At 43.4% G+C, this 13065-nt stretch overlaps 1 protein-coding gene across 7 annotated transcripts in view; it reads left to right on the top strand.

The window, feature by feature from the left end:
* PPFIA1 (PTPRF interacting protein alpha 1) overlaps positions 1-13065 on the top strand; it is a 108711-nt gene that overhangs the window by 70101 nt on the left and 25545 nt on the right. For 3 of the 7 annotated variants that reach the window (XM_018554537.1, XM_018554533.1, XM_018554531.1), the window contains exons 15-20: positions 621-623; positions 716-939; positions 1398-1632; positions 8080-8109; positions 11088-11233; positions 12056-12231. In XM_018554537.1, the coding sequence (XP_018410039.1) occupies positions 621-623; positions 716-939; positions 1398-1632; positions 8080-8109; positions 11088-11233; positions 12056-12231 (814 nt within the window). The remainder of the gene's footprint in view (positions 1-620; positions 624-715; positions 940-1397; positions 1633-8079; positions 8110-11087; positions 11234-12055; positions 12232-13065) is intronic. The other 4 variants (XM_018554538.1, XM_018554536.1, XM_018554532.1 and 1 more) reach the window with 3 other exon arrangements.

Genomic DNA, 13065 nt, shown 5'->3' with positions numbered 1-13065 from the left:
TTTTTGTTTTGAATAGTGAGTGAGTGAAGGGTGTCGGGTATGATCACTGGCTGTTAATTAAAACCTAAGTTCTTGTCCTGGTGTCACCGGGACAAAAATAGATGCACAAGTGTCAGCTAGACACAAACCACAATTTTGTTGTTGTTGTTGTTGTTGCTTTCCAGGTTAGAAGGAAAGTCTTTCAGTGTGCACGTCTGTTCTGGTAACAGTTGTCTAAGAGGGATTTCCCTCACTTTGGAGAGATATGTATATGGGACAGGAAGTGATGGTGATTACTCCAATAGGGACACAAACCCAACAGAGGCTCTATCTAAAAATAAAAAGGGTTTAGCTGGAGTTGGGCTTTAAAGGTCCCCATGCATGTAGTAGTCTGTGGGCAGGTTATGGTGTTTTAGGGCTAATATTCCCGTAATACTTTATACAGGAATTCTGACATTCATTTCCAGTGGCTTTGATGGAAGATGTGCTCTTACACTGGTTGTTTGATGCATGTTTGTTATAGATTCCTGATCATCTTGCCTTTTTTGTGCACTTATATTGTGTTAAGAGCTTTCTACTATCTCTATCTAAAGGTCTTGTTCTTTTTCTCTCTTGTTTACTCTCTGGATCTCCACTTTTAGCACGTAAGTGTCCTCGCTTTGTTTCTTTCCATTTTCTTACTTCACTTCAATGGAAAGCTGCACATGACTTATTCACATGTTTATTGTTTCTACAGGTACAGACTCTCAATGAGCAGGACTGGGAGCGAGCCCAGCAGGCTAGTGTACTGGCTAATGTAGCCCAAGCTTTTGAAAGCGATGTAGATATATCTGATATGGAGGATGACAGAGACACCATTTTCAGCTCTGTGGATCTCCTTTCCCCATGCGGCCAGGCGGACGCTCAGACGCTCGCTGTGATGTTGCAGGAACAATTGGATGCCATTAATAATGAAATCAGGTACATTAATGCTTATAGATGTGTTCAGATTCGTTCAACCCTGCTCCTTCTAAAATTAAATTCATGAAAGTGTTTGCTCACTACTTATCCTACCTACAGAAGTGTTATGGTTACTTCCTGTTGGGAAATGACCATTAAGCTGAATAAAAGTCTATATGAATCCAGTCCATTTTTCCTAAAAAGCCTCAGCCAAGAACTTCCTGCTCTAGGTCTTAAAGCTGCTACAGTCCGCATTTCAGGCTTATGATGGTGGTTTCCTTATAGACTTCTATATGAAAATCATCTGAAATAGGCTCTATGCGGGGGCCAGGACTTTGTATGCACTGTCGGTTTAAGATTACACGCCATAATGCGTCATATGGGCACGTGTGTATGTCTGTTATGTTCGGGAAAAAACAAAACTTTAAAAGTGTGTGTTTTACGAAATTTTTACTGGACTCTTGTTTTGCTTCATACAGATTGATTCAGGAGGAGAAGGAGACGACTGAGCAGAGAGCTGAGGAGATTGAGTCTAGGGTGGGCAGTGGCAGTTTAGATAACCTTGGCCGGTTCCGGTCGATGACCTCTATTCCTCCCTCTTTCCCTGGCACTGCCCTTGCAGGCTCCTCCCCCCCTAGCAGCGGACGCTCCACTCCCAGAAGAATTCCTCACAGCCCTGCCCGGGAAGTGGACAGACTAGGCGTTATGACCTTGGTATGTATCCAGTCTTTGCACACCAAGTTATTTTGGGAGGTTAGAAAACACTGGGGGTGCAGGATTCTCTGGTTAAGCAAAGTAATGTTCTTTGTATAAGGGTAGTAATTCAATTATTATGTGTAAGCTGATATTCTAAAAATACTGTTTGCTGTGCTCTCATGCTGATACTATGGCTTTAGTATATTTAAATCACTGATCAGGAACTTTTATAGAAACAAGGGATTTTTCATATTCACTGACTTTATTTTATTGTGTGACTGAGAAGTTATAAAACTGCACTGCTTATGTATTTGTATCTATTAAAGTGACATTAAATTCAAAAATCCCCCCCCTCCCCCACAACGCTAATGTAAGGACTTATCTTAAATTATGTTTCTTAATCCGATCATCTTCTTTCCTGTCCTTTTCAGCTGTCCCTCCAGCGCTGGTGCGGGTTTCCGATCCAGCGCTGACTCCTCTGTCCTCTCATGTCCCACCGTGTCTGTGCGGGTGCACGCTGCTCCATATACTTACCTTGTGTCTCTCCTCGTCTCCCGGCCGAACATCTGAACTGCGCATGCCCCCGCCCCAAGATCCTTTGCGGCCACCCGAGACTCTTCAGATGTTCGGACAGGAGCGCACGGCGAAGACACAGGTAAGTTAAAACCTGTTTAAAAAGGTATTTTTTGTTTGTTTGTTTTTCAAGTTTTTGCATATATCTACTGCTTGCTAGCTGTAGATATATGCAAAAAAAACGTGAGGGTTTAACAACCCTTAAAGACAGGATTCCTTTCAAGAGCACCGGTGTAAATTTGTGACCCTAACCAAATGCTGATAAAACCAGTTATTGTACAAGGTTTGTTAAAATGAACTTAAAATAGAAATATTGGAGCTGCCATTGCTGAATTGTTTTCGCAAGTGCGGACTCCTGGAGCTTTTATCCTCATCTTTGCTTCCCTTATGTGCGAGTTTCTGCCTGGACCAAGTATGCAGCATTGGAGTTATGTCCCCTGTGGCTATACATTTTCTTTTTTTACCAGGTCTTCTATCTGAGGATACGGTTATCAGCTGCTGAGCTTTGTGCCTTTTAAAAACAAGATGGCAATGGCATCTCTGATGTTTTTGTTTTTTTTTTACTTTAAATCTTCGCCACTTCTAACTTCCATGTTTTGGAAGCCAAGTGCTGAATAGTAAAGGACACCTTTTCCTCGGAGGAACATAGTGGAGGCTGTTACTGACCTCTCCTGCAAATGCTGTTTGCCTACCTGATTCAGATTTTTCTCTGACTTTCATGATTGGCATGCTTGTTCTGAGTCTGTGACTTAGAAGATTTTTAAGCCAGTGGGTCAGTGTAACAGCCAGGCAGTTAGCATTGTCAAGAGGAGGTCAGAGGTAACAGCTTTCTTATTTGTTGTACAAAGTTTGTCTTTTTGGAGTACGCGCCACAATATTATTGACATTCCTTTAGTCAGCCCACAGGACTTCATAGGCCAAATGATACTTCTACTCCAGACCTGGATTTGGCCAGATTGTACTTTCAGGTCTAATACAGAGCCTTTGTGCGCAAGTTTGAAAATGAGGTGTATTAGTGGAGGAGGTTATTTTGGCAGGCTATTACAGAGTTGGGGTATGTGAATGGGAAATCTTCAGTGGTAGATAAGCAGAATTAGCAAAAGATACTAAAGACTATGAACTAAAATACTGCATTGACACAGACAGTATATGGCCAAAGCTTTGTGGACTCCTGACTATCACAACTAGGTGAGCTTGTTGGACATCCCTTTCCAAAACCAGTAATATAATTAATATGGAGACCCCCCCCCCCATCCTTTCTTTGCTGTTATAAAAGTCACCACTCTTCTGGGAGGGAATTCCACAAGATTTTGGAGTGTGTCTGTGGCAATTTGTGACCCTTCAACTAAACCTAGCATTTGTGAGGTATGTCACTGAAGTTGGATGAGAGGACCTGGCTTGGTCAGCATTCTAGTTCACTCCAAAGGTGTTTAATAGGATTGAAGTGCAGTTAGTTCCTTCACACCCACCGCATCAAACCATGTCTTTATGAAGCTGGTTTTGTGTACAGGGCCACTGCCATGCTGGAACAGGAAAGGGCCTACTACAAGGTTGCAAGCCAAAATCTTTGTATGCTGTGGCATTACCAGTACCCTTTACTGGGAACACCTGACCACGATAATTGGTGGGGTGGCCACATAACTTTGCCCCTACAGTCTGTGTACACCGGCGGTGGGGCCAGTCTATGATCCTGTTATCCAACGTAAGAATTTCTTGCTTTTCGAGATTATGTCACATCATTTGCCATTTTGCATTCGAGTGGTGTATGGCCGGAGTGATTGGCAGATGTATATGATGGCATGTTGGCCACTGAGCGGCTGTTTGCAGAATGCATTAGCCTTTGGACTCTCTCTACATGCAGTATGAGTATTCATTCTCCTTTTTATTCATTTTGTATTTCTTGTGAGTAACTAACTCGTTTTACGTCAGTCTGTCTTTTCAGTCAGACATTTCACCTTTACTCTCATTGATTTGACCTTTACTTTGAAAAACCTTTCTAGAAGTGACTTCCTGTCCGTGACTGCTGACCTTTAATTGGGAAATCAGTTTTTCATTAAACTGCAGTATCAGTAAATGTTCCCCGTTGTTTAGCACAGAGAAACAATTTGCATTGTGTCTCATTGTCACAGGTCGGCTAGAACCATGAGGTGAGTGGAAATCACTCATCTCATAGTTCTCATTTAAGGTGTATCGAAGCCAGAAGTTTTTAGTTTTCGAGTGACTAAGTACAAGAACCTCTGTCAGGTGAGTGGCCTGGATCATTTTCTGGAGGGTTATGACAACACTGCATGATCACTTCTGAAATTCCAGCAGCATTGTCACCCCCCTTCTTAAAGCATTAAGAGAACTGGACAGAAGTATTTTTATTGACTTGGCTGCATTGTTGGTTGGATGTTGGTGTAATGCTCTGCATGCACTACATTGACATCATTTTAAAATGTATAATATACTCCCGTGGTCAAAAGGGGAACACTATATGGTACACTTTAGGACAATGAACATTCTTACTACACTGTGTGTGTCTCGTTGGGTAAACTACAAATTCAGCTCTATTATATTGTATATAATACATCTTTATTATGTGATCATATGCCTGAATGTGTTAACCAACCAGTGCTGATGCAGCTATCTTCATAAAGGGACAAGCACAGCTAAATAATTTTTCTTTGAACTAGAGCTACAGCCCAGCAGTGCCGTCACACTCCAATGATGGGATTAATGTGGCTGTAAAACATTTGTCTTCATGAGATGAGAAAGGAGTGTTTACTGTATTAGAATACATTTCTAGTGCCAATATTGATGACATCTATAATTTTGCTTCTGTAAAGTTTAGACCAGCATTGTAAATTGTTGTCCCTTCAGTATCTGAACTAGTATTGTATAACCTTACACCCTCTGGTATCCACTCAGACAGACAACGTGGTTTCCTGGTCACTAAGCTGGCAATAATGGGCCGGTAACACTATATGATATTGCTGCTGTACTGACAACTGATAAAATATGTAACCTTGGCCCTTTAGTGGTAACCTTGATGCTACTTTACAATTTATAATACCTTTTAGGGCTAGTTCACACCAGATGCAGTTGTGATGCAATCCGTTCAGTTTGGCAGCTGCATCCAAAATGAATCACAATGCTTTCCTATGGGACTTCTGGTGCTCTGTTTACCCCAGTGCAGTCCGTTTCGATGCAGCCAGAAAAAAATACTACTTTCCCTATTTTAGCTGCATCGGAACGCAACAACGCATAAAAATGCATGCAAACGCACTGGAACGCACCTGAATACCCATTTTAAGCACACACAAAAGTGTCAATCGCTGTGCAATGTACAAATACACAATACTGCCCCCCCAGTGCCTGTACAAATGCACAATACTGCCCCTCCAGTGCCTGTACAAATGCACAATACTGCCCCTCCAGTGCCTGTACAAATGCACAATACTGCCCCTCCAGTGCCTGTACAAATGCACAATACTGCCCCTCCAGTGCCTGTACAAATGCACAATACTGCCCCTCCAGTGCCTGTACAAATGCACAATACTGCCCCTCCAGTGCCTGTACAAATGCACAATACTGCCCCTCCAGTGCCTGTACAAATGCACAATACTGCCCCTCCAGTGCCTGTACAAATGCACAATACTGCCCCTCCAGTGCCTGTACAAATGCACAATACTGCCCCTCCAGTGCCTGTACAAATGCACAATACTGCCCCTCCAGTGCCTGTACAAATGCACAATACTGCCCCTCCAGTGCCTGTACAAATGCACAATACTGCCCCTCCAGTGCCTGTACAAATGCACAATACTGCCCCTCCAGTGCCTGTACAAATGCACAATACTGCCCCTCCAGTGCCTGTACAAATGCACAATACTGCCCCTCCAGTGCCTGTACAAATGCACAATACTGCCCCTCCAGTGCCTGTACAAATGCACAATACTGCCCCTCCAGTGCCTGTACAAATGCACAATACTGCCCCTCCAGTGCCTGTACAAATGCACAATACTGCCCCTCCAGTGCCTGTACAAATGCACAATACTGCCCCTCCAGTGCCTGTACAAATGCACAATACTGCCCCTCCAGTGCCTGTACAAATGCACAATACTGCCCCTCCAGTGCCTGTACAAATGCACAATACTGCCCCTCCAGTGCCTGTACAAATGCACAATACTGCCCCTCCAGTGCCTGTACAAATGCACAATACTGCCCCTCCAGTGCCTGTACAAATGCACAATACTGCCCCTCCAGTGCCTGTACAAATGCACAATACTGCCCCTCCAGTGCCTGTACAAATGCACAATACTGCCCCTCCAGTGCCTGTACAAATGCACAATACTGCCCCTCCAGTGCCTGTACAAATGCACAATACTGCCCCTCCAGTGCCTGTACAAATGCACAATACTGCCCCTCCAGTGCCTGTACAAATGCACAATACTGCCCCTCCAGTGCCTGTACAAATGCACAATACTGCCCCTCCAGTGCCTGTACAAATGCACAATACTGCCCCTCCAGTGCCTGTACAAATGCACAATACTGCCCCTCCAGTGCCTGTACAAATGCACAATACTGCCCCTCCAGTGCCTGTACAAATGCACAATACTGCCCCTCCAGTGCCTGTACAAATGCACAATACTGCCCCTCCAGTGCCTGTACAAATGCACAATACTGCCCCTCCAGTGCCTGTACAAATGCACAATACTGCCCCTCCAGTGCCTGTACAAATGCACAATACTGCCCCTCCAGTGCCTGTACAAATGCACAATACTGCCCCTCCAGTGCCTGTACAAATGCACAATACTGCCCCTCCAGTGCCTGTACAAATGCACAATACTGCCCCTCCAGTGCCTGTACAAATGCACAATACTGCCCCTCCAGTGCCTGTACAAATGCACAATACTGCCCCTCCAGTGCCTGTACAAATGCACAATACTGCCCCTCCAGTGCCTGTACAAATGCACAATACTGCCCCTCCAGTGCCTGTACAAATGCACAATACTGCCCCTCCAGTGCCTGTACAAATGCACAATACTGCCCCTCCAGTGCCTGTACAAATGCACAATACTGCCCCTCCAGTGCCTGTACAAATGCACAATACTGCCCCTCCAGTGCCTGTACAAATGCACAATACTGCCCCTCCAGTGCCTGTACAAATGCACAATACTGCCCCTCCAGTGCCTGTACAAATGCACAATACTGCCCCTCCAGTGCCTGTACAAATGCACAATACTGCCCCTCCAGTGCCTGTACAAATGCACAATACTGCCCCTCCAGTGCCTGTACAAATGCACAATACTGCCCCTCCAGTGCCTGTACAAATGCACAATACTGCCCCTCCAGTGCCTGTACAAATGCACAATACTGCCCCTCCAGTGCCTGTGCAAATAATACGCAATACTGCCCCCCCAGTGCCTGTACAAATACACATTACTGCCCCTCCAGTGCCTGTACAAATACACAATACTGCCCCTCCAGTGCCTGTACAAATACACAATACTGCCCCCTATTGTCTGTGCAGATGATATACAATGCTGTCCTATGATAACTGGCCTTCTACTGCTGTATAGCATTTCCTCTTCAGTGACCTGGGTTTTCGGTGTGTATTGGTGTTCCTGAACTAATACTATTCTCTCTTCCATCCAATTACTGTATCTGTAATGCTGCCCTCCAGTGACTGATCTGAAATGACTACGTAATACTTTTCTTACTGTACCCATAATTGTGTGTGTCACCATCTCTTGAATCATTTTAGCAGTAAGTTAATGTTCTCAGGTTTCTGCTGTGTGCACTGTGTAATCTTGTAAGTTACACGGCTCCGGTAATAATGGGTGATAGTGTTGCCTCTCTTCATGGTTTTTCTTTCTTCTACTAACTCCTCTTTCTGCGTGTCTCTATCAGCCTAGCGATTTAAGGAAATATCGTAGAAAGGTAATAGCCTGCTGATTTTATCTGTTAACCATTGTTGTGCTATTGCATGCCCTTTTTTGTGTCATGATTACTCTTTTTAAGATTTTCATCTTATCCAAAACTGGTATTTCATCAGGGGGGCGGTGTATAAAGCAGTGATTTGGACTTGAAGCACATTTATAAAGCATGGCAATGTGTTTTACAAAGGTGCCCTCTGCCTGCTTGCTTTCCAAAGAAAACGGAAGCCCGATTTCACTTAATGGGTAAGAGGAAAGCCCCAGTCACATGACCTGTCAGTGTCCCGCATTTGCAGAGTGCCCTGTGCAGCATTATGCACAGTACTCTATGGGACATTGCATGCTCCACACAGCTCTGTGCATTTTAGGAATGAGTCGTAACATGCAGTGCAGAGTGAACAGTTCACTCGGTTTGTTGGAGTGCGAATAACCATGTCTGCTCTCCTTATAAATCATCCGCTTAGTCCCCAGAGCTGTCTGCCTGCCATGTCACTATCCCTCATTTATTTTACCTTATTCATAATACGGTTGGAAGATTTAGAATACACATTCAGCAGCAGGAGATGGAAGACTCCAATCTGACGCATGAGCTGTACTGAGCAAAACTAACGCTGGGGGGATCCCTGAGAAATGAAAGCAGACTGCCTGTGAATCGGCTCCCCAGTCTCCATTTCTGAAATAACTGTTTTGGGTGACGTGACCTTTAATAGAGCATTACTGTGGTTATCAAATTTTATTTTATTTTGAAATCGTGTTGTGACCTCTTAACTGTGATTGTTGTATGAAGACATTTAGCTTATTACTACGCATTGTAAGAAGTTACTTTTATGTAGATGTCGGCAGTCTCTTAAATTCATAGCTTGATAATACATGGCTGCCAAAAAGCAGCATCAAGGTGGCCATACACGGTGCAAATTTCGTACAGTGGGTGCCGCTGTTGGCACCCTTTGTGCTGGCATCCTTCGATCAGCTGATCGAAGAAGCCAGTCGCAAAATCTTTGTACGTACAGAGCTGGCAGCTAATGAGCTCTGTTGTGGTATTGTGACGGCCGTTGTCAGAATACATAAACAGCGGGATTCTTTGATCGATGTGCTCATAGCTTTGATAGAGGAATCTGTTTTTGGTTTTTTTTCATTCAGCCCGCAGATTGATTGAAAAAAATAGTGCCGTGTATGGCCAGCTTTATAGTAAATTTCTTCTTGATGAGTTGATCTTAAGGTTTTACGTTCTATTCAAACACTAAGTTTGCTTTCTATATTCAAATGCATGCGTTTGACAAGAACATTCTGCATTTGACTTGCTTTGCCTGTAGTTCAAACACTCCAGGACATGCAACACAAAGCAGGTCTGAACTGTCGTGTGTACTGTTCAATTAAGGTAATTGTGATTCTGCTGACCTGCGTTTTTGATGTGCGTTTCAAGTGAGGGAAAACCTCCATGACATGGACCTTAACTCATTTATTTGCTCAGCTCAGGAAAAGGCATTTGATCCATGTGAAAAAAGTATGTGCAAGATAAATATGCTTTTAGCCTGGTTTGTGAATTCTTTTCAGGCACATATGACATTCATAATGGTTCTGTACACACACCATGAACATACACAAGCATATCTGTTCAGTTTGATGACATTGCCAGCAGTGACGGTTTTTCTCAAGTGTTTGGTTTCTAAAGGGGGAAGTATAGTGTATTTTTAGTGCGCGAGTACTTTCTTGTTATAACAGTGTTTACCTTAAAGTGGTGCTTTTAGCGTGGGTGGGCTCTTGCCATAATTTGCCATTATAACCCTCTAGTGTGCCGACCTCCATGCTGCCCCTTATCGCTCCACCGCTGGCATTTTCCATCAGGTCTTCTTTTGCATCTGGCCTTTCCGGCTCTGCATTTGGGTGACAGCTGATCATGTACTTATGTGCATATGTGTGCTGGAGTTGTATTGTCAGAAGGGAGAGCGCTCACTAAGATTAATGGGTGCTTTCATTAAAAGAACCTCTTACTTATGGAAAATTGCACCTGCCCAATGTTTGTCAAAGTTGTGTTAGAGTGTAGGTCAAAACGGATTACCCAGAGGAACTCCACATACACAAATAGACTCCCAGATGAGAACACCAGACCCTGCAAAAGATCACTAGTTCCATTCAAATCAATTGCATCTGTAGATGAGGTTGGGAATTATGTGGCCAGTTCTGTAATATATTTTCCCATTATGTTAATTTACATTAGAAAGCTGAATTCCATGGCTCTCTGTACAGCATAAATGCATCAGGCAGTAAAAATGTGAAGTGTATTTATACTGGTTGTCCTGCTTGTCCCAGCAGCTCTTGTAGCTGCTTAACCTTTAGATAACCAGACTCCCTGGGGTGTTATTCACAAAAGGGTGGAGAGTTTGGAGAAGGCCGGAGAAGTGAACAATCTAGGCCAACATAGCTGATTAGGAAACATTCACGAATTCAGCTCACTTTCCAGTTCATCCATGTTGTCCTAGATTGTTCCCTTCTCCTGCCTTCTCCAAACTCTTCACCTTTTTGTGAATAACCCCTCTTGTGTCAAGTCAATGGGTGGTGGTTTTTATCGGTAAATACATCTAACATTTGCAGTACTTGTCTTTGCTAAGCTAAATTGCTTTTGCACAGGTAGCCGACGAGGAGGATCATGGGTCAGATTGAAAATGGCTTAGAGACAGCAGGGCACCAGCAACATAGGTTGTGTGGCCAATTTTGAATTGCTTTACATAGGTAGCCAAGGGTCAGATTCAAATGCCTTTAAGGCAACAGGGTGCAATCCAATCCAGAAAGGGATGGGGAAACCCCCCCCCCTAAATGTAGAGGCTTATCAGTTTGGCCACAACTTTTTGATTTTTGATTGGTGGGCTTTCATTTTTGCTTGGGATTCAGCTTGTATATGTTTTTGTTGAATTGTAGTGTTTATGCTACAGTTAGGAGAATGTGTTTGTGTATTGTGTCTAATGCATGTCTTGCCCTATCCAGCCTCCAGGTACTGATTCCCGAGATGACAAGACTACGATACGATGCGAAACTTCTCCCCCTTCCTCTCCAAGATCTTTGCGACTAAGCTCCGTTCATAAAGGAGCATTGCACACTATGAGCCATGAGGACATCCGAGACATTAGAAAGTATGTAACCTTTAGCAGTATGCAGATCTGTTTTATTATAACTTCACTTTCATGTGACTGTTTCTGTGGGTAGATTTCATCTCAATTCCTGTCCCTTTGACGGTAGGACATGAAAAGAGAACAGTTGTCACATATGTTAACAATAGTCTGACAAAGGTTCTAAGCCTTCCCCATTTTACTGAAAAAAAGAGTGTGAATCTCTGCAATGAGGCAACAAATAACCTAAAAGAGGTTCCTATGTGTTCCTCACTTTCCAAAATTAGAAAAAAAGGTTTTGGCTGCAGTTGTGCTTTTAGGCCTCATTCACACAACGCAAGAGGAAAATTGAAGGCATATTTGTAAATGCGGATAGATGCGTATGTATGCGTGAACTGTATGCAATCCCAGAATGCATAATTTTTAATAGAAAACTTGAATGCACTGTACATGCATATACGCGCGCACGTGCATAAAATACGCAGAAATTCCGAACCCGAACACATCTCTGTTTCATTTTTTTTACGCAGCACAAAAATACGGCTCCATACGCAGCTAAGTGTATGGAGCCATTTATTTGCGTATGGGGAAAAAAACTCTGCACCCATCTATGCGCAGCATATTTATGGCAGTGTGAATGAGGCCTCGGAACCAATTCTTCTCCATGTGAATGTTTTTGGAGGTTTACGAGTTAAGGAATCTAGGTTACTAAAACAACCCACCCCAATGAGTAGGTGGTGAAGCAACTAAGTTTGACACAGTCTTTTCACTGGTTCATGATACGCTACAATGTTCACACGCATTGTCACACTTGATACATACTTCTACTTCCTTTCTCTTATATAGTTCTACGGGCTCACAGGATGGGCAAGTAAGCAATCCCAGCAGCAGCAGCAACAGCAGCCAAGACTCGCTCAATAAAGCCCCAAAGAAAAAAGGAATTAAGTCATCAATTGGTCGACTTTTCGGTAAAAAAGAGAAGGGTCGGCCTGGACAAATGGGGAAAGAATCTCTCGGGCCAGGTAGGTTATGTTTTTACATCTGTTTATTCTACCTTAACACGATACACAGTTTGGTTGCCAATAGTGCTAAAGTGTGGGCACCTTGTGCTGCTTGCTTGTGTCTGTGTTGCTGCTTAGACCAATTGTTATGGAGCCTTTTGTATCTTGGGTCTGGGTTGTACACTGGACCTCAACTTCTCTCTGTCAGTATGAAGACCCACCTCTTCCTTCTTGTTAGCCCTGCTTTCTGTCATTGAACTGGCAAGTGTCAGATCCTCTAGTGCCCTGTGAAGTATTGAGGAGTGAGGCTTATTCTCATCTTGGAGAGCAGTCAATCCCTTGTTTACAGTATGTGCCTCAGATCCAAGGTGCTGCAAGGGGTTATTTTGAAGACCAGCACGTGTTTGCAGGCATTTTGCAATGTACGTAATTTAATGCGGGGCATAGAAAAAGCATGCAGATGCAGCAGGATTTAAAGCAACCCTGTTCAGAAAATAAAATCTCAATACCTGTTACCTTTTTAAAAGAAGAGCGTAAATACGCTTTTTTTCCCGCTGCCAAATCAGTAAAGCACACAGTATTGACTGCTGCAGGGGACCAGGAGATCAACACTCTGGGAAGTGCTATTTCCCCAAGTAAGAATCAGCAGAGGATTCCATTTCATGGGATGGGCGACATGAGAAAAGGGGAATATTCACTCTTCTTTTACAGTTTGTTTTTAGATTTAATGGTTGCTTAAAGATGCTTTACTGTGTGAATTCTGATTTCACAATAGCACTATCCTAAAAAAAGTCCAAAAATGTGCATTGAAGTGCAAATTAACGTGCTTAAGTACATTTGAAGTCATGTACTGTA

Source organism: Nanorana parkeri, unplaced genomic scaffold, assembly GCF_000935625.1.
Source record: "Nanorana parkeri isolate BGI_ZX_2015 unplaced genomic scaffold, ASM93562v1 scaffold163, whole genome shotgun sequence".
In the NCBI taxonomy this organism is placed as follows: Eukaryota; Metazoa; Chordata; class Amphibia; order Anura; family Dicroglossidae; genus Nanorana; species Nanorana parkeri.
Note: the sequence above shows the minus strand (reverse complement) of the source record. Positions and strands in the feature narration are given on the sequence as shown.